Source organism: Dama dama, chromosome 6 (assembly GCF_033118175.1).
Source record: "Dama dama isolate Ldn47 chromosome 6, ASM3311817v1, whole genome shotgun sequence".
In the NCBI taxonomy this organism is placed as follows: Eukaryota; Metazoa; Chordata; class Mammalia; order Artiodactyla; family Cervidae; genus Dama; species Dama dama.
The window spans coordinates 27,716,139-27,741,956 of record NC_083686.1 but is presented as its reverse complement, the minus strand read 5'-3'; the positions used below and the strand labels follow the sequence as shown (position 1 = coordinate 27,741,956).

At 37.7% G+C, this 25,818-nt stretch overlaps 1 protein-coding gene across 1 annotated transcript; it reads left to right on the top strand.

Annotated features, from left to right (window-relative positions):
* Nucleotides 1-1,337: 1,337 nt before the first annotated feature.
* On the top strand, nt 1,338-20,189 carry ALB (albumin). Its single transcript, XM_061145220.1, has 15 exons — nt 1,338-1,416; nt 2,126-2,183; nt 4,391-4,523; nt 5,776-5,984; nt 6,592-6,724; nt 7,613-7,710; nt 9,174-9,303; nt 10,271-10,485; nt 11,603-11,735; nt 13,383-13,480; nt 14,982-15,120; nt 15,726-15,949; nt 17,217-17,349; nt 17,983-18,050; nt 20,171-20,189. Exons 1-14 carry the CDS (start codon nt 1,338-1,340, stop codon nt 18,022-18,024), a joined length of 1,824 nt encoding a protein of 607 aa, XP_061001203.1. The 3' UTR covers nt 18,025-18,050; nt 20,171-20,189.
* Nucleotides 20,190-25,818: the final 5,629 nt, after the last annotated feature.

Genomic DNA, 25,818 nt, shown 5'->3' with positions numbered 1-25,818 from the left:
TTACTAGTCTCTGTGCTTATATGTGCTATAGGGCAACATGACTGACAGTTTTGATTGACTCAGTTATTTAATTAAGTGAAATATCTGGATTGATAATAATTGGAGCTAGAGAAAGTAGTATCAGAGAAAGTCAGTTTTCCTATTGATTGAAATCCATAGTTCTTTATCTTTAGAGCAAAAGGGCAGAGAACATAATTTTTCAGAGGTAGAGATCAAATCTTGGGTGGGGAGAATAAGCAAGGAACTTTGAAAAAACATTTTTGAAAAATTATCTTTGTTTTGCTTTGTTTTAGACCCCAAATTAAATTTATTCTGAAATTTAAAGTAACATTAAAGAAAAGCATGTGACTTTTTATTAAAAGAGAGAGAGGGAAAAAAGTGTGAAATAGGGATGGGAAAGGATACGATGCCTGGTAAAGAAGATCTAGGATTCTTATAACCACTAAAGGTGTAATCAGGCTCAGCTTGTCTTGTGTATATTGTGATGGCTCCAGCCGTTGTGTCTATTTTCTTCCCCATGCCTGTTTAATGGAAAGCTTCATGGGCAATACCCACATTTCCTCTAAGTACTTTGTCCCAGGGGCTGAATCACACGTGGGCCAGAGCTGAGAAGAAAATGTACATCCATTTTAGTTGTTATTGTTGCTACGGCTTTTCCTTAATTTGCAACCAAGACATCAGCTTTTTCAGACAGAACAGTTTCAGAAGAATGAAAAGACATTGAATCACTCAAGTGTGTGTGTGTGTATGTGTGTGTGTGTGTTTTTCATTATTTATCAGATAGTTAAAGTATACTTTGAATTAGTAATAATACAATTAAGAGCTTAACTTTTAAAAATTATTTTTTAATTGAAGGATAATTGCTTTACAGAATTATGTTGTTTTCTGTCAAACATCAACATGAATCAGCCATAGGTGGCTCTTTTAATATATCTTATATATTATTTAATATATCTTATTTCCAAGCTATTGGTTTGGTCAAATTTTTGAAAATATTGAAAACTAAAATGTTCAAATAGTAAATCACAGATAGAGAACACAGTAATGGTACAAATCGTTTAAACTCTTATGTAAAATTTGATAAGGTGTTTTACACAACTATTGAATTGACAAAGTCTTGTGGAAAAATCAGTTCCAGATGGCAAACATACGCAAGGGATTCAGTCAAACAATTTTTTTGGCAAGAATGCTATGAATTTTGTAATCACTTATGAACCAATGAAATACAAAGATGAGTCTAGTTAATAATCTACAATTATTGGCTAAAGGAGTATATTAGTGCCGATTTCCCTCTATTCATACTATCTCTTCTATCAACCCCACAAAACTTTGGCACAATGAAGTGGGTGACTTTTATTTCCCTTCTCCTTCTCTTCAGCTCTGCTTATTCCAGGGGTGTGTTTCGTCGAGATACACGTAAGAATTCTATTTTTCAATTGTTCAACTTTTCTTTCCCAGACAAAAATGTTTCAGTAAACCTTGAATCTTTAATGAAGAAAGTTTTCCTTTAGCATTTATTTTTAGACTATTACTATATTGTGTTTTTGTGAACCCTTAGGAAGATATTTTATTAATATATTTCTAACATCCTAGGAGAAAAAGATAGTGAGAATTGTTTAGTAACTGTAATTTCCTATTGCACATGAAGGAGTTTCTGTAGAGTGACTTAAACTTCACAAAATATAGTTGAAGACAGAATTTAAAAATCCAAGTTTCCAAAGGCCTGTTTGCTGTACTTTAATTTATACAAAAAATACAAAATTTGTGATTTTAATCTTATAAATAGAACTTGTATTTATATTTTCCATTTCGACTATCCTCTCAGTTAATAGACACTGCAAAAGCATTAGGTCTTATCCAAGTTTGAATATAAAGCTATAAATATGTAATGACTTTAATGATTTTTCAAGTAGTATCATTGGTGATTAAATAACTCTTCTGCTTAAATGCAGAAGAAATATTTCATCACCATCTTAAGACTTTCTGTAGGGAACCAGAGCTCAATATCTTGGAGCAAATGAATATCCAAGTCAAATGGAGAGAAACATAAAAAATAATATCGTAACCAGTTGTTTCTTCAGAATTTAAAGCAAATCTTTTTTTTTCCTCCCATTTCCCCCTCCAGACAAGAGTGAGATTGCTCATCGGTTTAAAGATTTGGGAGAAGACAATTTCCAAGGCCTGTAAGTTAAAATATTGAAGAGTTAAATTTAATGTTTCTAATAGTGTTGGTTACAATTTTGAAGTCCTTGTAGTCCCATCATCAAAGATTGTAGAACAGTACTCTCCAATAGGATTTTCTGCATCAATGGCAATAGTCTGTATCAGTGTTGACCAATATAGTTGCCATTGGCCACTGTGGTTATTGAGGACTTTAAATATCGCAATTGCAACTGAGAATCAAAAATATAAACAGTATTTAATTTTAATTTTTTTAAATATATATTGTCACTTGTGGCTAATGAAAACTGTTTGGACAGTGTAGATCTGGAACTCTTATATAAGCTACATGGTAGAAAACATTTTGCTATGTGACTCCTTTCACAACTTGTTTGCTAAATTCTTTACCCAGCAAATATTTCTGTGACTTTTTGAGACACTTTGAATATTTTTTAATCTAGTAAAAGGTGAGGAAATAGCTCATATTTCAAAGTCTGTCTCATCCTATTGCCTGATTAAATAAGATATTTGTGTATGTATGTATGCTTTTTGTTTTTTGTTTTAAATAGTTGAAGGACCTGTGTAATGCCCTGGTTAACAATAGGTCTATTTAGAATACATTTTGCTTGCTTTCTCACATAGATGATAGTATGCATATATTGACCTGCACACACATATATTTAAACATGTTGGAAATATACATCTTCTTTGATTTGAAAGCCACATATACCTGCTTAGGCCTCAGATCACAGCTGATGTCAATAGGATCTCTGAATAATGGTGAGAAAGGTGTGTAAAATATATAACATATACAGACACACTGTTTTCTAACATAGCACCCTCAGTTCAGTTCAGTTCAGTTCAGTCGCTCAGTTGTGTCCGACTCTTTGCGACCCCATGAATCGCAGCACGCCAGGCTTCCCTGTCCATCACCAACACCCAAATTTCAAACCCATGTCCATCGAGTAGGTGATGCCATCCAGCCATCTCATCCTCTGTCGTCCCCTTCTCCTCCTGCCCCTAACCCCTCCCAATGTCAGGGTCTTTTCCAATGAGTCAACTCTTCGCATGAGGTGGCCAAAGTATTGGAGTTTCAGCTTCAGCATCAGTCCTTCCAATGAACACCCAGGACTGATCTCCTTTAGGATGGACTGGTTGGATTTCCTTGCAGTCCAAGGGACTCTCAAGAGTCTTCTCTAACACCATAGTTCAAAAGAATCAATTTTTTGGCCCTCAGCTTTCTTCACAGTCCAACTCTCACATCCATACATGACCACTGGAAAAACCATAGCCTTGACTAGACAAACCTTTGCTGACAAAGTAATGTCTCTGCTTTTTAATATGCTGTCTAAGTTGGTCATAACTTTCCTTCCAAGGAGTAAGCGTCTTCTAATTTCATGGCTGCAATCACCATCTGCAGTGATTTTGGAGCCCCCCAAAATAAAGTCAGCCACTGTTTCCATTGTCTCCCCATCTATTTCCCGTGAAGTGATGGGACCAGATGCCATGATCTTAGTTTTCTGAATGTTGAGTTTTAAGCCAACTTTTTCACTCTCCTCCTTCACTTTCATCAAGAGGCTTTTTAGTTCCTCTTCACTTTCTGCCATAAGGGTGGTGTCATCTGCACATCTGAAGTTATTGATATTTCTCCCAGCAATCTTGATTCCAGCTTGTGCTTCATCCAGCCCAGCGTTTCTCATGATGTACTCTGCATATAAGTTAAATAAGCAGGGTGACAATATACAGCCTTGACGTACTCCTTTTCCTATTTGGAACCAGTCTGTTGTTCATGTCCAGTTCTAACTGTTGCTTCCTGACCTGCATACAGGTTTCTCAAGAGGCAGGTCAGGTGGTCTGGTATTCCCATCTCTTTCAGAATTTTCCACAGTTTATTGTGATCCACACAGTCAAAGGCTTTGGCATAGTCAATCAAGCAGAAGTGGACATTTTTCTGGAACTCTCTTGCTTTTTCTATGATCCAGTGGATGTTTGCAATTTGATCTCTGGTTCCTCTGCCTTTTCTAAAACCAGCTTGAACATCTGGAAGTTCATGGTTCACATATTGCTGAAGCCTGGCTTGGAGAATTTTGAGCATTGCTTTACTAGCATGTGAGATGAGTGCAACTGTGTGATAGTTTGAGTATTCTTTGGCATTGCCTTTCTTTGGGATTGGAACCTAGTGTATATTAAAATTTTATTATACTACATTTTTTTGTGTTCTTTATTTCAGGGTACTGATTGCCTTTTCTCAGTATCTCCAGCAGACTCCATTTGATGAACATGTAAAATTAGTGAAGGAATTAACTGATTTTGCAAAAGAATGTGTTGCTGACGAGTCACATGCAGGTTGTGAAAAGTCACTTGTAAGTATATTCTGATTTTGAATATTATTTCTTCTTCTGCAACATAATCTTCAATGTTTAAAAAGTAAAAATATATCATTTTAGTTTTCTCAATTATTATCAAAGACTGTATTTGTAAGCAAAACTCAAAAGTGGGTATAGCATCTCTTTGATGATAGAGATGTTCTAGTGTACTCACAGTTTTAAAAAACGTTTCTTTACTGAAACCACACACAAAAGTCATAGTGTTTTTGGAAATTTTTTATTTTTAGAAATTTCATTTTTTAAATTTACAGTTTAATTTCTTTTCATAGGCACTAATAATGATAGGATAGTTTTTACCTTGTTATCTAGGTAAAAACAACAGTATGGCTACGTATTCCTTGTTTTAGGGATATTCATATTTTTACATACAATAAAAAATCAGGACTTTGAACTTGTGATATTTTCAGATAGATCTTTAATACAAAGATAAGTCTATATTTTTCTTACCACTTTATATATACCTTTCTTGGGACAAGGCAATTTTTTGTTTATCACAGAAAGCTTCCTCTTTGTTTTTCTGTATATGTACTTCTGCCTCAAGGCAGAATCAGTTCTTTAACTACCCACAATAATATTACTCTAAATATGAATTTTTAAAAATATATTTTAAAAAAATTAATAAATTTTGTCTTGAGCCTATTTCCCCTGAAGTTATAATTACCTTCATAATCAAAATTAATCGATACAGAAAAGATTCACTTAATGGACTGTGCATTGAGGCAAATATTTCTAGAACAAAAAAATTATATTCTAATACAGTAGCAACTAATATATAGTAGATTGTGTTACTCCTCAGTTTCGAATGGTTTCTACTAAAAATTTGGACCTCTCGAAAAGGAGTAGATCAAATGAGAAACTATCTGAACACTGTCCTCCCTAATGTGAATTCATTGCTACTTAGAGGATAATTTCCCTTGAGTTTTTGTTATAATGATTTCTCTCCTGGCCTTTAGCCTCCGGTGGAAACAGGAGTTCTGTTCATTCCTTAAAGGCATTCTTTTTGCCCTTCTGTTTTATCCACTATAAGTAATAGTGTGACACCTAATTCTTATGGTAATCACCCATAGATGGTCAAATCAAGGGAAACTCTCTAAATCTGAGGGGAAAAAAAAGTGGATTTTATATGACTAACCGAGGTTTACCAAGGTATTAATTTCCTGTACTGTTCTTTGGGTGTAAGGAAAGTAAAACGCTGCTCAGAATTTGAAGCCTGCTCTCTCCCATGTAGCACACTCTCTTTGGAGATGAATTGTGTAAAGTTGCATCCCTTCGTGAAACCTATGGTGACATGGCCGACTGCTGCCAGAAGCAAGAGCCTGAAAGAAACGAATGCTTCCTGAAACACAAAGATGACAACCCAGACCTCCCTAAGTTGAAACCAGACCCCGACACTTTGTGTGCCGAGTTTAAGGCAGATGAAAAGAAGTTTTGGGGAAAGTAAATAAATTTTTAAAACTTCAAAATTTGATTTTTAAAACTTTAAAATTAAAAATTATGAAATAAGTCAAGATTCACTATAACAATTACTATTATGAAAATTATTATCAACATTAGGACTTGAAGTTTTTGTCCTAATGACAATTTTCAAAGAAATATTGTTATTTATTATGTAATAAGTAATTTACGTAGCAAATAACATACTACAATATTCTACATGATGAAAAAGTTGATCAAAGATCTTTTGCAGAACAGGATATGATCTGTATGAAAATAATTGAAGTTGACATGTATTAAGATATTATAAAGATATATGTATATATTTAGCATTCTCAGAATTTACTTCAAATTAGTCAAAACATATCACTGAAATTAAACTATTTTATGCATGTGTGTATATTTATATGTATATATATGTATGAGTTTAGCCTTTTCACTGACTTAAAGAATGACAAAGGCAAGTTCATCATTGCAAACTGAGCTTAATTGGTTAATTAGAAATCTTTGAATTTTGAAGGCTCTGGGGAGAAGGTAGATTACAAATGTTCCTGCCATGCATTTGTTCCTGCTATAGAAAAGTGACTGTTTTTTTTGTTTAAAAATTTAGATACCTATACGAAGTTGCCAGAAGACATCCCTACTTTTATGCACCAGAACTCCTTTACTATGCTAATAAATATAATGGAGTTTTTCAAGAATGCTGCCAAGCTGATGATAAAGCTGCCTGCCTGCTACCAAAGGTATTCTTCAGAAAGAATAGAAGAACCAATTCATAATCAAACCTCAGTTTTGGGACATCTTATGGCTAAATTTAGGAAACTGAAGCCTCCAGTAGAAACTTCTTTACATGGTTTAATCTCCTCCCACTTTCCCCCAAACAAAGATCTTTTCACCTTTTTTGAAGGGCTACGTCTTTTTCACTAAGGGCTATGTCTTTTCACCTTTTTTGAAAAGCTATGTCTTCCACTTTCCTTCTTTTAATAAGATTTACAAAGTGGATCTGATAGAGGGAACCACTGTGTATGTGTCTAAATATCCTGCCTCTTTCTATAGTGCTAGTTGCTATAGTGAAATGCAGAAACTCATTTTTCAAATTGCACAGTAAGAGGACATCATTTTTGTTTCTCTTTTCATGAGGCTTTTTTTTTTTTTTTTTTATTGGGGGGGAGAATTCAAAGTGGGGGAGAATTTAACTGCATCTAGAAGCCTAGGTTTATTGATTCATCCCATAAATATTTACACTGCATTCTCTTTTCTAGGGAGTTTATTGATGTTATGGGAGTTGTGGAGGAAGGATTAAAATGCATTATGTGCAAAATTAAGAAGTCAGCAAAGTTCTATTCCCTTGGATATTTGTGTACACTGTTCTACTTTTCCTTTTCATTCCCTTTTCCCTGACAATACCTCCACGCTGGTTCTTAACCACCTGGAGTTTCCACTATGACCAGACTGACTTTTCCTCTTTCTATAGAACAAAATAATTATTTGCCAATAATGAATACTTGGGAATAGAGGTTTAAATTTTCTCTTTAAGATTTAATTTGGCATAGTCTCATCTGAGCTCAAGAAGCGGTAGTCTGCACATAAATTTTCTTTTCTAATGTTCCTCAAATTATTTCTTTTTGCAGATTGAAACTATGAGAGAAAAAGTACTGGGTTCATCTGCCAGACAGAGATTCAGGTGTGCCAGTATTCAAAAATTCGGAGAAAGAGCTTTAAAAGCATGGTATGTTGATTTAGTTGGCATCTTTCTCATTATGCAAATGATGTTTCAGTTGACAAAATTGTACATCATATGTCATTTTACACAGTGCTTTCACATACATCCTTTTGGTTGTGTAAAAAGTAGAAATTTGACAGAGATGAAAACCAGAGCATCACAGACAATTTGTCATTATTTTTAACCTTTTTTTCCCTAAGTAGTCAGAGAATTTAGAGGACAATTTTTTTGTTCTTTCAGGGCAGGTGTTTAAACTCCCATTTTTTTTTAATGATTGTGATTTTAGTATAATAATCCACTGTTTTTATAGATCTATAGTCAGGGTCTTTTATCTAATTTTATCTCTCCTCCATCCCTCCAACCGATTATCTGAAGGTGTCTGCTTGTCTTTTTATGTTCTGATAACTAATTTCAGTCATCAAAGTTTCTTCTTATTTTCTGGTAGCACCAGTTCTGCTGTTAATCTCTTGCTTTTGCCTGGGCCTCTGTTTTGATATTGTTAGCTAGCTCTAGAAGCATCCTTCAATATTTGAACCAAGGAATCCCTTTTGCAACCCCGTGCCATCCCACCACCAATCCCTTACTTTCTAGTCAATAATAAATCAACATTGGGCAGAAAATCAATTGAAAACAGACATTTTGGAAACTCTCAAGAAACTGTCACTTGAACTATCTTACCTGTCATCCCTACCATCAACAAAATCACTAAACAAAACAACCCTAACATCACATGATACATAGTTAAACAGGGTATGATTGGTTTTGGGGAGGAAGTGTCTTTTATCTGATTTCAATGACTCTGAAATGATTTGAGAAAGCTGTGGATATTAGGTTTTGCATCTTATCAATGAGTTTAGAGATTATGCTGAATCAATTTCTTGGTAAAAGTTTGCTGAATCAAAACTCTTTAATTTTTGTAGAAGCTAACAAAATTTGTTTTCTCAGAGACTTTTAGAAGTCAGGAAGAATGTGCTTTGGTTAATAAGTTAAAAAAGGGGTAGCTGGAATTTGTATGGCATTTCTCAGTTCATAAAATGCTTTCATAAAGATTATCTCATTTAATCCTCACAACAATGCTTTGACTTAGCGTGTTATTGTGACTCTGTGGGGACTGAAGCTCACAGAGGCTAAGTAACTGGCCTAGGGTCACATGATTATTAAGCTATGAAGCCAGATCTGGAAGTCATTCCTGGGCTCTAAACCTGGGGCCTCTCAGCATGTTGCCATTTTTAGAATCCCTCTTTGATTTCTGTTTTTATGAATAACCTCCATACGTGCTGCCCTAAGGAAACATTTTGCTCTAACATTTGTTTCAGAATTAGCATTAAAATAAGAGCTAATATATCTTACAAATTATTTCTGTATGCTATTTGAGCCTAAATTTTCTAGTTATGTGTAGTACTTTTCTAGTGCTTTCACATAAAGTGTTGTCTGTTAATAATATTTTGATGGGAGAATTTTCTTTTTAGGGAAGTAGCTCGCCTGAGCCAGAGATTTCCCAAGGCTGACTTTGCTGAGGTTACCAAGATAGTGACAGATCTCACAAAAGTCCACAAAGAATGCTGCCATGGGGACCTACTTGAATGTGCAGATGACAGGGTAAGGAATCCGCAGTATGCTTTATGGTAACATACTTGCTTAAGTTGGTAGAATCAGTTTGTTTAGCATCAGAACAACTGAGAGTGGTTTGAAATTGATTTCTCTGATTGGTCTACTCAATCCTTTCCCTGTTTCCCTTCCTTCTGCCCTCCCTCCCTCCCTCCCTCTTTTTTCTTTCTCTTTGATATCCTATTCACTAAATGATCTAATAAACTCATTTATAATTTGTAATCCCTTCCATTCAAATTCTGAGATCAAATTGTTAAAGCTGAAGTAGGACAGTCACAAAGGTAGATTTCTAAGAGGATTTTTTGAGGAGGTGGGAGGAGTTGGAGAAAGGCTGGAACCTTAAGAGAGCTTTGGAAATCATGCAATTTTCCCCTCTATGTTCTCTCTTAATTAACTCCCTATGTTAAAAAATACAAATATTTGGAACGATATCTTTTTCTCTCAAACTGACAAAATGCAAGAATCCTAACCTCGCAGGACACTTTCTGAAAATGTTAAGGCAGATATTTTACATGTGTAAGTGGGATCTGTGACCATGATCTTGACTAAATTTTCAAAAATCTCTAGCACTTTATTCGGTTATTTGGTTTCAAGATGCCTGCACTTAATTTAAGGGGATATTTGGAAAAACCCTATTGAGTTTTAATTAAAAAACTTAAGTGTTTAGAAAATAAATAAATAAAATAAAAACATAAGTGTTTTAAAAGTAGGAATATAAAGTTAATAAATAACTGACATGAGCCTCTATTAAGACTAGTTTTTTTCCAATCATGTTTTAGTAGTTCTATCTGTGCCTCTAGGCTTAGCAGCAACAGACTGAAAATGTTCACAGAAGGCATGTTGGTATACGTGTGGTCTTAGAACACAATGAATGTGTTCTGTCAACATAGTAGAAGTCTGGGGAGGAAGCACAGGAATGTCAATTTACACTGAACACTTTTCACCAACTTGCTTGTAGGCAGATCTTGCCAAGTACATATGTGATAATCAAGATACACTCTCTAGTAAACTGAAGGAATGCTGTGATAAGCCTGTGTTGGAAAAATCCCACTGTATTGCTGAGATAGAAAAAGACGCTGTACCTGAAAACCTGCCCCCATTAACTGCTGACTTTGCTGAAGACAAGGAGGTTTGCAAAAACTATCAGGAAGCAAAAGATGTCTTCCTGGGCACGTAAGTGGATAAGAAATGATCCTTTCATAGTTTTATACGATCTTGGAATTTAGGAAATTATTCTAGGCTTTCCTTTGGAGTTGGTACAATTTTCATGTTGCCTGCAATGTTTTTTATTCTTTCCTCTCCCAGCCTTTAAACTTTTTTTGGAAAAATTGACTTTAAAAAATTGTCATAAAATAATACATGCTTATGGCAGATGCTCTATCAATAGAGTACAATGGAATAATAAAAATTTACTTTTACTCCCATTCCTGACTCCTTAGTAATATTTCTGGAAATACATATAGAAATATTTTGTTTACATGTAAATTATATATATTATTCATTCATGCATTCATTCAAAGTGTATTTCTAGGACTTATATATGTGTGAATATATGTAATACATCTTTATGTCTCTAAATCTGTCTATCTATCTATCTATCTGATGCCAGCAAAGAACTGTAAAGTATGGAATCTGTTACCAGGTGCTTTAAAATGAAAATGAGTCAGATTTGGTTGAAAAGACCAGAGTCCAGTAGCATGCAAGGCAGCATACAATTAAATGACAAAATCAATGATCATATAAAATCAGTAAGTGTGGTGATAAACTTTAAATTTTTATTGCTCAATTATAGTATCCTGTGCACTAAATCTTCCATAAAATTACATACCCATAAAGAATTTATTTATACAGAGAAGAGAAAAATTAAGAATATATCTCTAGTTATCTATCAGAACATTTTTGAAGTGTAGTCCACATCAGACAAGATGTACCTAATAGTAACAAGTGTCATTCATTAAACAATATGTGCCCAACAGCGTGTGTTTTGCATAGATTACATCATGTATTTCTCACAGTTCACCTTCTGAGACATTCTGTTATCATCCCTATTCCACAGAGGAGGAAACCAAGGCTCAATAATTGTAATAAGTCACCTAAGGAGATATAATAAAACAAGTGGTGGAGTCAGGATTTGATAGCTTTAACTCTGAACCTTCAAGCCCTTAGTCCTTGACTGCACAGAGTTTAGCCCAATTCAGACCTCTAGGATATGATTTACATTTGTGGTTAATTATGTGGTTTTTCTTGCTCACTTGTCCAACAAAATCTATTTTATTGTCATCTTAATTAGGTTTTTGTATGAATATGCAAGAAGGCATCCAGAGTACGCTGTCTCAGTGCTATTGAGAGTTGCTAAGGAATATGAAGCCACATTGGAGGACTGCTGTGCCAAAGATGATCCACATGCATGCTATGCCACAGTGGTAAGTTTCTGGAAGGAAAATATGTAGCTCTTTGATTGATGATTCCAATAACAAGAAAGAAAAATGATGCCAGATTGTCATATCGTGCAATGTAGATCTCTTCTTAAGACGATTTCAGTTCTGTGCCTGTAAACATAATAGGAATAATAACCTTCAATAAAAAAGAAAGGTCAAAGAGAGCACTCTCTTAATTTTACAAAATCTTGACCATGCATTTTTTTCCTTTTTAGACTCCTGAGAACAAAATAAGGTACACTTAGATGTTAATTAAAAGGAATTTAACTTAGATATAAAGAAAGTTAACCTGTTTTCAAGTTTTATTAAATAATCAATAATTAATATCTTAGGGAAGATGGTGAAATCTATTGATGTAGAATATTTTCAAATCTCTTTTGAAACAGTTTAGGAATGGTTTTAAAAGAAATTGAATAAGGGGAAGAAATCTGCTTCAAGAATTTTTAGCATATTTAGCTATGCTAAGATAAGATTTTAGCATATTGGAAGAGACCCTGATGCTGGGAAAGATTGAGGGCAAAGGGGGGAGGGGGTGACAGAAGATGAGGTGGTTGGATGGCATCATTGACTCAGTGGACATGAGTTTGAGCAAACTCTGGGAGATGGTGAAGGACAGGGAAGCCTGGTGTGCTGCAGTCCATGGGGTTGCAAAGAGTCAGACACGACTGAGTGACTGAACAACAGCAACAGCTAATATTTAGCAAATAGCTCGTATTTGAGATATTTAGCACTCCTAGTACATGGAGTTGGAGAAGGCAATGGTAACCCACTCCAGTACTCTCGCCTGGAAAATCCCATGGACAGAAGAGCCTGATAGGCTATAGTCCATGGGGTCGCTGAGTCGGACATGACTAAGCGGCTTCACTTTCACTTTTCCTTTCATGCACTGGAGAAGGAAATGGCAACCCACTCCAGTGTTCTTGCCTGGAGAATCCCAGGGATGGGGGAGCCTGGTGGGCTGCAGTCTATGGGGTCGCACAGAGTCGGACACGACTGAAGAGACTTAGCAGCACACAAGAATTGATGACCAAGACAAAATCTCTTACCTCAGAGAGCTCGGGATGCAACTGCAGAGATGGCTTGATAATGATGAGTATTTATAATTACCTGGTAGTTTGATGCTTTAGTTGCTAAGTCATGTCCGACTCTTGCAACCCTATGGACTGTAGCCCACCAAGCTCCTCTGTTCATAGGATTTTCCAGGCAAGAATACTGGAGTGAATTGCTATTTCCTTCCCCAGGGGATTTTCCTGATTCAGGGATCGAACCCAGGTCTCCTGCACTGCAGGCAAATTCTTTATTGACTGAGTACCAGGGAAGCCCATAGCCACCATTTATTAGGTTTTTACCATATCCCAGACTCTGTTTTAATTTCATGAGCTCAGGAGGTTTACAGAGCAATTCTCTGGCTTAAACACTAGCAGTTGCGTTCCAGAATCTGAATGTTCTTAATCACTCATACAGTCTTACCAAATAAGCAGTTTGGACATATAATAGGTTTGGCATCAAAAAGCTATTTGCATGACTTTGGGCAGAGAAGAGGAAGGATCTTGTTCTACCTAGAAGGGTGAAAAATGACCTGCATCTCTTCCTCATATAGAATGTTGTAAGCACAATTCTTTTCTTTTTCAGTTTGACAAACTTCAGCATCTTGTGGATGAGCCTCAGAATTTAATCAAACAAAACTGTGACCTATTCGAAAAAGTTGGAGAGTATGGATTCCAAAATGCGTAAGTATATTTGCTTATTGGCTAACTTTTCTTGTTCATTTAGTAAATATTTAAGATGATATTCATAGATATTCTATGAACCTATCATAGAACTTTTAGTTTTGAAAGTAAAGTCTTATTTCTAATCATTCTCCATCAAAAAAGACCAGAGAAAATGAGATAAAATAGTTGGTGGGGTGAAGAGCCTATATTTGAGTGAAGTTTAAAAAATTGGGCTCAAATCTTGGAGGAAAAATATCAAATATTGGGTTATAGGAACTGAGGATGCTGTTTGACAGTTAAGAAATAGTTTATGAGTGAACAAAATAAAAGCAATGCTTTACAGAGCAGAAAATAAGTCTTCAGTGGCTCTAGCTCAATAAGGTGATAGACTAATGTTCTGATTAAATAGAGCCTTATCTGTGGAAGTTAAGACAGGAAGGGGCACACCATTTAGTTGATATTTATTTTTCAACTTACACCTGTTACCACTGTTTTAACTATAGGTGCTTGGAATAACAACAATGAACAAGACATAGTCTCATCCCTTGAGTAGATTATGGTCATACATTGACTTTCAATAGTGATTAGCATTCTTTCGTCAGTCAGTCAGTTCAGTTGCTCAGTCGTGTCCGACTCTTTGTGACTCCATGAATCGTGCACGCCAGGCCTCCCTGTCCATCACCAACTCCCGGAGTTAACTCAAACTCATGCCCATCGAGTCGGTGATACCATCCAGCCATCTCATCCTCTGTTGTCCCCTTCTCCTCCCTTCAACCCCTCCCAGCATCAGGGTCTTTTCCAATGAGTCAACTCTTTGCATGAGATGGCCAAAGTATTGGAGTTTCAGCTTCAGCATCAGTCCTTCCAATGAACACCCAGGACTGATCTCCTTTAGGATGGACTGGTTGGATCTCCTTGCAGTCCAAGGGACTCTCAAGAGTCTTCTCCAACACCACAGTTCAAAAGCATCAATTTTTCAGCACTTAGCTTTCTTCACAGTCCAACTCTCACATCCATACATGACCTAGCATTCTTAGTAAGTGATTATTACATGCTAGATACCATGTCAGGCTGATTGCATACTTTGTTTCTTTTCATTTAGTCCTTGCACCATCCCTTTTGAGTCAGATGTATTTCCTTATGTTTTATAGGTGAGAAAAATTCATCCATATCTTTCAAATTTAGGATAGTACTGATGTGTATTAAGCTCTAGTAGGTTTTATTGAAAGAAAGAAGCAATTAGAAAGTATTTTCATGTCACTGAATTATAATAAAGTAAGCCACTTTCCTAAGATTATATAGCACAGGTGGAATCCAAAGCTAGGTTACTTATTTGCTCAGGACAAGGTCTGCACCCACATTATTCTGCCCATGTGACGATGAAGACAATTTATGAATGGAAAAGGTCTTCCCTGGAAACCATCTTGGCGAATTTTGGCTAAGTGTTCTCTGCTTGACCTGATGTGTTAGAAAAAGAGTTTCTTGTCTGACTGAAAACACATGGATTATGTTGTTACAGGCTCATAGTTCGTTACACCAAGAAAGCACCCCAAGTGTCAACTCCAACTCTCGTGGAGGTCTCAAGAAGCCTAGGAAGAGTGGGCGCCAAGTGTTGTACAAAGCCTGAATCAGAAAGAATGTCCTGTACTGAAGACTATGTGAGTCTTTTAGAATAGAACTGTCAATAGGGATGAATTTTTGCCTTTAAATGTTGACAAAACTTTCGGAAGCAAGTGAAAGTGCTGGCTTTTACTTGTGCATGTAAGTGTGTGTGTGTGTGTGTGTTGTGTATCTGGTAGTAGCATCCAGGATTTGGTTGCCTGTATTATCTTGACCATCAGAGGATTTAAGTAAGATTCCAAAAGTGATAAATTGTTTTGAAAAAATGTCATGAATTTTTAATGTTCCATCCTGGCATTTTCCAAATTTTTATTTACTTTTTTGGGTTTTTTTTCCTTTAATGGATCAGTATAAGACTATTTCTTCCCTATTCCAAAACATATCTCAGGACTCATCTTAAACTATGTACTCAATTATTTTCTCAAATACATTATTCCTAAAATGTAGACATATTTAACTGAGAAGATTTTTCAAAGTCCCTTTTTACCTGTAGTTCTAAAGTAAATCGTTGCCTCAAATCAACCTTGGATTCAATGCTGTGAGTTAAAAGATAGCATTTGTTTTGGTCCAGGGGAAGGGAGGAGTTCGTGGAAAACCTTTCATTATGCTTTCTTTGAGCTTCTGTGTTCCTGCCTGTTTTTAGCTGAGCTTGGTCCTGAACCGGTTGTGCGTGTTGCATGAGAAGACACCAGTGAGCGAAAAAGTCACCAAATGCTGCACGGAGTCGCTGGTGAACAGACGGCCATGTTTCTCTGCTCTGACACTTGACGAAACATATGTACCCAAAGCCTTTGATGAGAAATTGTTCACCTTCCATGCAGATATATGCACCGTTCCCGATGCTGAGAAACAAATCAAGAAACAAACGTGAGGAGTATTTCACTACTCTTTGTGTTGGGAGTCTTGATAGTGAGAACTGTAAATGAGCAGCTTTCTCTGAAATAGTGATTATACACCTGAAGTACAAAAGTATTGACCATGTTAGGCAGATAAAAGTGTCAAGAATAAAATGGAGAGCCTTTTGTTTTCTTAGCAAAAGAAAAAAAAAAAACACCTCACCATCTTGCCACAGACCATTCAGAATAATGGATAAAAGCTGCAGCAGAATTATATCTTAGGCTAGTCCAGTAGAATAAGCTGAACAATTAACTGATGCAATTTTGTAGATAGCAAATTAGTCAGTAGAAATTATATAAGAATTTAATTCTGGGCATGAATAGTTATTTTCAGTTTGTTCTGTGTCGACTTACAGATAAGTCAGCCCCTTAAGATCTAATTTTGAGAATGGAACTTGGATTAAAAACATCTGGCATTTCAAGTTCAGAGGCTTGATTCCCTTGATTCCTTACTGAGGTCACAAGGGGTTATAATTGCAAGAAATTTAGCAACATGAAGCTGCTATTACCTCTGGTGCCTTCTGATCATGGATCTAGACTTTGAAGTAATATTGTAAAACCTACTATGCCCATATGATTCTTTCTCTAGCACTGTTGTCTCTGCAGATGTCAAAGAAAGAGAACCACCAGCTCCCTTGAATTGGATAGTTTCATTTCCTATGGCTTCTATATTATTAGGGCTTCCCTGGTGGTTCAGGAGTTAAAAACTCTGCCTGCAATGCAGGAGACCTGGGTTCAATCCCTGGGTCAGGATTGTTATTAACTTTGAACAGGGCGAATTACAAAATGCCAAGAGAAAGATTCTCAGATTAGAAACTTTTTAAATGGAGTCCAGGATAAGTACATTTTTAAGAATTATTTTTAGCTCTTTAAATTTATACAATTCAATATGGCATAACTCCCCAAATCAGATAACGTATGCGTGCAATGACATCATCCTTTCCAGTGATTTACTGAAGAGCCATTTGTTGAGATATATTGACACTACAAATGTTGAGCAATTTCCATTGATTACTTAATTTGATCCTTCCACCCACCCTGTGAAGGTGGATTTTATTCTCATTATGCAAGTGAGAACATTGAAGCTTATAATGGTATGCCTGGGCCTCGAATCCAGAGCTGTCTGGCTCTAAGACTTAGAATATTAAGCAGCATTGCTCCCATTCTTACCGTCTCCATTTTCCTTCAGTGAGTGCATTTCTTTCTGGTTTTTGTTGTTTGTTTTTATTCAAATGCAGTGCGCTTGTTGAGCTGTTGAAACACAAGCCCAAGGCCACGGATGAACAACTGAAGACCGTTATGGAGAATTTCGTGGCTTTTGTAGACAAGTGCTGCGCAGCTGTTGACAAAGAGGCCTGCTTCGCTGTGGAGGTACTGGTGTTGTCTTCACTTTAATATGTCTCATTTCCTTTGCTGTTGCATTTGGTCAAGCCAGGGGTTAGTGTTCTAAGTACCCGAAAGAAATTATGTGTGTGTGGAACAGAAATCTTATTCTTCATACAACTGTCTTACCAAATGACTGAAATACTTTTTTTTTTAAAATCTCTTGCTGCACTGTAGTTGTGTTTTAATATTTGTTCTGTTTCCAAAGTTGTCTGTTTATGAATTTAGAAAGAAATATTTCTAAAGAAAGATTTCTAAAGAAAGAAATCTTTTGGTAGAGACATCATCAAACCAAAACTTAATTTAGTTTAACATTTTCTTGAAAATGGTAATTTGTGGTTTGGTTGAATTTGAATAGTTGATTTTACAGGTTACAGGGGAAATTTCTATTTAAATGTGTGAATCATTTAATATTTCCCCCTAGGACTTGACAGTATTTTATTCCTTTGGGGGCATATCAGGGAGCCTCCTTCTAGAGAGTCTAGTACTGAACTGTAATTAAAAGATGTGATACATGAAAAATTACTTTGTAATCACCAATGGCTGTATAAATGTTACTTTTAAAAAATCCTAACAGTGATGCTAATATTTCCCCCGTATCTGTCATTTCTTTGTATTTAGGGTCCAAAACTTGTTGCTTCAACTCAAACATCCTTAGCCTAAACACGACACAACCACAAGCATCTCAGGTAACTATACTTTTCTGTGCTTAAACCCTCAGTCGTGTCCGACTCTTTGCGACCCCATGGACTGTGGTCCACGAGGCTTCTCTGTCCATGGGGATTCTCCAGGCAAGGATACTAGAGTGGGTTGCCATGCCTTCCTCCAGGAACTATACTTTAGATTTTTTTAAACAAGTGATTATATAGGGCTTCCCTTGTGGCTCAGGGGCGAAGAATTTGCCTGCTAATGCAGAAAACGTGGGTTCAGTGTCTGATCCAGGAAGGTCCCATGTGCTGCGGAAACTAAGCCCGTGCACCACAGCTATTGAGCCTGTTCTCTAAAGCCTGGGAGCTGCAACTACTGAGCCCCATGCCGCAACTACCGGAGCCTGTGCACCCGAGAGCTTGTGCTCCCGGCGCAAGAGAAGCCACTGCGATGAGGGGCCCGCCTCCCTGCTGGGGTAAAGCCTGAGCAGCAGAGACCCACCACAGCCAAAACTAAATAAGTGAATGGAATTATTAAAAAAAAAAGTAATTAATATGCAGGCATGCATGCTAAGTCACTTTAGTTGTGTCCGACTCTTTGCGACCCTATGGACTGAAGCCCATCAGACTCCTCTGTCCAAGCGATTCTCCGGGCAAGAATACTAGAGTGGGTTGCTGTTTCCTCCTCCAGGGAATCTTCCCGACCCAGGGATTGGATCTGCATCTGTTTATGTCTTCTGTATTGGCAGGAGGATTCTTTACCCCTAGTACTACCTGGGAAGCCCCTAGTTATTCAAATAGCAAAGATCAACTGATTAATGCCGGCCACTATTCTAAACTCTTTATATATATATATATATATTATATATATACACTTTAATTCTCAAAATAGTTGCCTGAGTTATATAATATATAATATTATATATTAGTAATATAATAGTTATTCCCATTTTGCAGATGAGAAAAGAAAAGTATAGATCAAGACATAGGTTAAGTAATTTACCCAAAGACCATCCAATCAGTGAGGTGGAGCCAAAATTAAAAATTAACACCAGAGCTTGAGAATTAACCACTATCTTGTTCTACCCTAATGTGACACGGAAGACAGAGTCATTCTACTAAGTACTGGCTCAGCAATGGGACCCTGTAGGTAATAGGCTGAATTGTATGAAAGTGCATTTTCATATGCACAAAAACAGTTGCACATCAATGATTTCACATGGCTCAACCAAATAGCTCAAAAGCAAATTCATTTCATTGGCGAATATGAGAGGTCTACCTTGTGTGAACTTCTACTACAAGTAAACAATTTGCTACGAAGTTTCCAATGTGTCAAGATGCTGTCTTAAGAGAATTTCTCTTATGACAAAAAGGCTCACTATAAAACTCAGATGTTTGAACATAAATGTGTTTAACCCATTTTAGTATAGTATGGTGGGGGAAGTTAAAACATAGAATGGAACTTCATTTATGAAACAAGTTGCTCAACTCTTCTTTGCATGAATTATTTTTATATTTTTCAAACTGACTGTGATGTTTATTCCACTATTAGATTTTAATTTGTTCTTTGCCTATATGGTAATACCTATATTTTGTGCATTCAGGACAGGAAACAGCTTCATATCTTTGCAAATGGGGGCATTTCAAAATGTGATTTGTTTCAGTCCTAAATGGCGAGATTTTCTTCCTAGAGGTCTAACTTTGAGAAGGCAACTTTTTTGTTTGTAATTAACTTAGGTAAGAAGTAGGTGTCAGGTATTCCCTGGTGATCCAATACTTATGACTCCACACTTCCACTGCAGGGGACACAGGTTCGATCCCTGGTTAGGGAACTAAGATCACGCAAGCTCTGATGCATGGTGTGGCCAAAAAAGAGTAGTTGTTAAGTAAATGACTCTGGGAATTAATGATGAAAAGCTGGTGTTACAATGTTCAACCCTGATGACATCATGACAAAGAGAGAGCTTTACAAACCTTATTGCTCTGTCCTTTCCCCTTGCCCAGAAGAAGAATTCAACTGCCATGAGTCTAGGACAGGCCTGAATCGTTTTCATTGGTGGAAATAGAAAGACAATCTAAGCAATCTGGCATTCATTTGAATATATTTGAAAAAGCATATGCCATTTTATAAATAGTAATTATATTTATCTTTTGTTTTTCAGCCTACCCTGAGAGTAAGAGGAAAAAAAAGAGAAATGAAAACTCAGAGCTTATCCATCTGTTTTTCTTTTCTGTTGGTGTTAAACCAACACCCTTTCTAAAGAACATAAATTTCTTTAAATATTTTGCTTCTTTTGTGTGTGCTACAATTAATAAAAAATGAAAAGAATCTAACATAACTGTCCATGACTGTGATTTTTCAAAGATGTGTTGCCATCTGAAAATTGTGTAGGTGTGTAAAAGTCCCACTGTTCTCTCTTCCCCATTTCAGTGCAGGACTTCTAGTTCCTTATGGGTTAATTACGTAAAAGAAGCATTAATACTGTTCTGAGTTGTGGATTCTAAGCATTCAAAGTAATATTTTAATATTATGATAATTCTGGATAAAAGAATAGGAACTGTGGCATAGGTAAGGCATATAAAGCATGGCTTTTGCCTATATACTAGGGCTGAATAATAAATGTGGAGACCAAGAAGATAGAGATGATTGTAAGGATACAATAAGTCCCCTTGTATCTGCAGGGTATAGATCCCATGACTCCCAGTGGATGACCGAACTGCAGATATATCTTATATATACTAATATTTCTTATATACACTAGGTTTTTTCTTGTACTTACATACCTATAAGAAAGATCAATTTATAAATTAGGCACAGTGGGGGATTAACAGTAATAAGAAAAATTATTACAATAGACTGTAATGTGGTCTTACCGTCTCAAAATAGTTTATTGTACTACTTTTATGCCTTTTCCATCTGTGGCCACAACTTCTGCACTTCGAGATGTGACAGCAAACCCAGCATGAATTTCTTTTTCCTTCACAATTTCACAGATGAAAGATATATCCCTAACATAGATCTTAACACCCTCAGCATACGATTGTTTTTCTTACCGTATTGAGAACTTTTACCTTTTCACTTTCAGGAATCATTAATGGCTTTTCTTTGATGGATCCCAATTGTCAGCATCACTATTCTTGCACTGTAGGATAGTTAAGGAAAATAAGAGTGACTTGATCTCAAGCACTGTGACCCCAGGATAGTTGACCTGATAACTGAGAGGGTTATTAGATGTGACGGGTGGGATATGCTGGACAAGGAGATAATTCATGTCTGGGGCAGGATGGCATGAGACCTTGTCATGGTACTGGGAACAGTGTACAATTTAAAACATACAATTATTTATTTCTGGAATGTTCCATTTAATATTTCTGGACCATAGTTGATCTAAGTAACTGAAACCTCAGAAAGTGAAGCCATGGATGAGGGACTAGGGTAATTAACTGAATTAGAAAAGAAAAAACCTGATCCTGAAGAAATTTAATGACAGTTTAGGAAGAAAATACAAGAAGTGTGTAAGAATTTTAACAAGTGTGGAGAAGCATTTTTGGAAGAGACGATAGGAAGTCTTGACAAAAGTCAAGTAGTAAATGAGATATATTGGATTGAAGAAGTGCAAGAGTTAGAAGGTGAAGTTTTCTGGTAAAAAATTAAGATGTTATACACAGTACTGAACCTTCATTCATTGACTTAGTCAGTTGATATCTGGACCCTAGGAACTAGTTCCTTAAAAAATCTGGCCTTAAGACTCTCAAGAGAAGTGAATTTAGGAGCAGCATTTGGGGCCCCAGGGGGTGTTGCAAGTGACAGAGAGAAGTCCATCCTGTTTGGATGGGCTGAACCTTCACCCACTTCAGGTGGAATAATGTGGCACTTTTTTTCCCAGATGTGCAGAAAACCACTTGTTGAAATACACACTTTCTGTACAACACATACTTTAAACTACAAACACTGATGCGGTTATAAAAGTAATGGCAAAAAAACAAACAAAAAAATGGCAACAAAAAAAAATAATGACACAGCACGTTTTATTTTCTTTAATCAGTAAAGTGAGCCCCATATTGCTGAGAGGAAGACTATGTACCTGCAGGCCCTGCTCTGGGAGTCAGGACTCAGGAAGGGCCAGGATCCTCTCCTCCTCAGAGGGGAAGGCTTGGGTCTGCACACCGGGGGCAGCTCTGTGGCCTTCATGAGTCGGGTTGGTGTCAAGAGATGACCGTCACAGCCGAGTGCACAAAGCAAGTGGGAGCCTGGCCAGGGGACCCCTGGTGACCGACACTGCTTTCCCACCTGGGGCCGGGGCCCCCAGGAGCACCAGGGTGGGACTCCCCTGAGCCTGAGGTCGGGGACAAGAGGTTGGTGGCGAGGTGGGGCCAGGCTGGGGTATGGCAGAGAACACCCTGTAGGGTCAAGTCTGTCCTGATGGGGGACATCGTAGGCGGCCAGCAGCTGAAAAGCTGTAGGGGACGAGATGGAGCCTGGGAGGGGACATTCTGGAAATGGTCTCGGGCCTTGCTGGCTTCCTTGGTGCCAAGCTGGCGGGAGTGGCGACCAGAGACTCTGCCCTCAGCTTCAGTGCCCCGCCACTGGGGTGGAAGCAGAGTCCTGAGGGCGACCGTCCTTGTCAGCAGCGGGTCCTACTCAACCACAGACGGCCCTCAGCGCCTCTCATGCCCCCTCTCCACAGTCACAGGACCCTGGACAAATCTCACCCTTTGCCAGAGGGAAGGCAAAGCAGGACCTTGGATGGAATAATAATCTGAGATGCCACATAGTCGAGTATTAGGAGTCACAGACATCTTCCAGGGGTGAAGGGGACACCAATAAGGCAGATGAATACCCCGAAGTTTCAAATGGGGTTGGCCCATGTCACTGGGCTCAGCATGAGGCACTAGAGCAGAAGTTAAAAGGGAGCAGACTGCCGAGTTAGTGCTAGCGGCTGGCAGGAAGAATATGTGCCCAGACTACAAATGCCTCTGCTATTGGAAAGATGTTCCCTTGGTTTCTTTATTAAATTGCAACAAGGAAAAACATGTGGAACACCACAACCATATTCAGAGATTCACTCCACCGCTTCTTCCCAGTGCTGAGGGATCGGCTCTTCTACCATAGAACAGTCCTGGAAAAGAGAGTTGGGTTCCCTCACTTTGTGATGGGGTGGACAACAGACGCATGGCTTGAAGCAAAACTGATTCAGTGCAAGAACCATCATGAGGTATTGAGGATGGGAATGCAGAGGTGCTGTGATCCATTTTATTACCTTTCTCATGAGAGAAATTATGAGTCCACAGCACAATCCACTCACAAATGTCTTACCTCCTACAGAGTACTGGAGGGCACATATACTTTTCTTCTTTTTCAGGAACATCAAAAGCAAAGGCACAGTTCTCTAAAGAGAATCCGCTTGGAGAGAGGTAGTCTATGTTCTGGGGTGCAGTGTGATTGGCTTAAGAACAATAGACAATAATTCTACTTTTATCCTATGCATGTCTTATGAGGAGAATGCATATTTACACGTGTGTGTCTGTGTGTGTGTATATATATCTTAGTTTGAACTGCCATAACAAAATACCATAAACTAGGTGGCTTGAACCGCAGAAATTTATTCTCTCATAATTCTGACTGCTGGAAATTCCAAGATAAATATCTAGTAGGCTTCAGTTTCAGGTGAGTGCTCACTAGTTGCCTTGCAGACGGTCACCTTCTCACTGTATGCTCACAAGCGGGAGAGAGAGAAATAGAGAAACAAATAGAATCAGATAGGGAGGGAGGGACCATAAACGCAAGAGCGCCCTCTGGTGTCGATTCTTATAAGGACACTAAACCCTCTCACTAGTGACCCCATCTAGACCTAATTAGTTGCCAAAGGCCCGGTCTCCAAATACTATCGCAGTGGTGGGTTAGGGCTTCAACATATGAGCTTTGAGACGATAGAAAAGTTCAGTCTATTAGAGTGTGTGAAACCTGTGGACCATGCAGGGGATTTTTCTGAAGCTCCTAAGACAATGAGCCATCACTCCACTTTGTTTAAGGACAGGGAGTGTCCCGCAGTCAGGCTGATGATGGCATAAGGTCAGAGAGCCCCTTTGTCATTTCTCATATTCTGCCTTGGCTACAGCATCTGCGGAGAGATGGGTCATAAGCATTTCATCATCAGAGAAAGTATATATCATCACAAAAGAGCTCCAGACTTATCAGCTTCCTCACCAGGATCTTTGGGACTGTCCTCTTCCCAAATCTGACCCAGGGCCTCTGGACCCTGACCATCAGAGAACATATGAATGTAAACATTTCAGGAATGCTGTCTGCTTGAACGGGTATGAGAGATGTGCCATTCATTTATGTCAAAATGAGTGAGTGACTACAGTTAGTGCATAAACCCTGACTACGGAAATCTGATTCCATGGCCCTCAGTTTCTACACGTGAAGATCTGCTTTGTGCCAGGCATTGCAGGAGTTGTGAAGATGAGTCTTTGAATCCAAGAAGCCCACTCTTTAGGAAGAACTTTGTAAGCTTGCAAATGCCCATTGTGTAAGGTCAAATGAGAAGTGCCAAGAGAAAACAACCTAGAAGGTGTTACAGGTTGCCAAAAGGGAGCGCATTCTTCTCTCCTTAGGGGGTAATCAGATATACATTCATGGAAGATTATTTGATACAGACCTTGTAAGGGTGTGTGTGTTAAATTGCTTCAGTCATGTCCAACTCTTTGCGACCCCATGGACTGTAGCCCACCAGGCTCCTCTGTCCATGAGGATTCTCCAGGCAAGAATACGGAGTGGGTTGCCATGCCCTCCTCCAGGGGATCTTCCCAACCCAGGACTTGAACCCAGATCTCTTACATCTTCTGCATTGGCAAAGGGGTTCTTTACAACTAGCGCCACCTGGGAAGCCCAATACAGACCTTAAAGAATGAATAATTTTTTTTTACAAGCGTCAGTGAGGAAGAGGAAGAGAGGTTAAGCTCCCCCCTCAACTTTCAAATAACTAGCCAGTCAAATCAACAAACAGCAAAATAGATCCCAGGAGTAAGTAGCCAGTGTCATCTGAATAGAAGGCATTTTCTAGCAACCTCATGTACAGCTTAACTACTTTGAAGAAAAGTGCTTCTAATATTTAACACTAATCATAATGTGAATCAATGATGATAATTAGTTTTAAAAATATCTGTTAGGTATAAGACACTTTAAATACATTATTCCTTCTATACACAAAATAGTTTGAGGGGAAAATTATCATTTTCATTATATATGTGTGAAAATTAAGAATCAGAGGGATTAAATTATTTGCCCAAAGTCATATGGCTAATAAATGTTACAGCCAAGATCAGCATCTGCCTGATACAAAAGTCCAGTTTACCATGCTATGCTGTTTCTGGGCAATACTATAGATTTATTAAAAGCAAATAGAGTCAAAATTAGAGCAATGGAAATATTTGACATGAACTGTGTACTTTGGATGACCCTTTGAGCAATGACGCATATACATCAAAGGTTGTTTGCAGTTAGCAGAAAAACTGTGGTCCACAGCTCCTCTTTATGGCTTGTCTTTTAAAATTAGGTGTTCCTCAGGGTACCTCTTTTCACCACAATCTGTCTTTTTCATCCCATCACATGGTTATGATAACCATCTATAAGCCGATGATTACTATTCAACTGCCCATCAACTCCTCTAGCATAGATCTTATTTCAAACTTGCAAACCAGGGTGTTCTGCTTAATAATTATTCTAAGTTAAGGTGGTGCTAGTGCTAAAAATCCTGTCTGCTAATGCAGGAGACATAAAGAGATGTGGGTTCGATCCCTGGGTTGG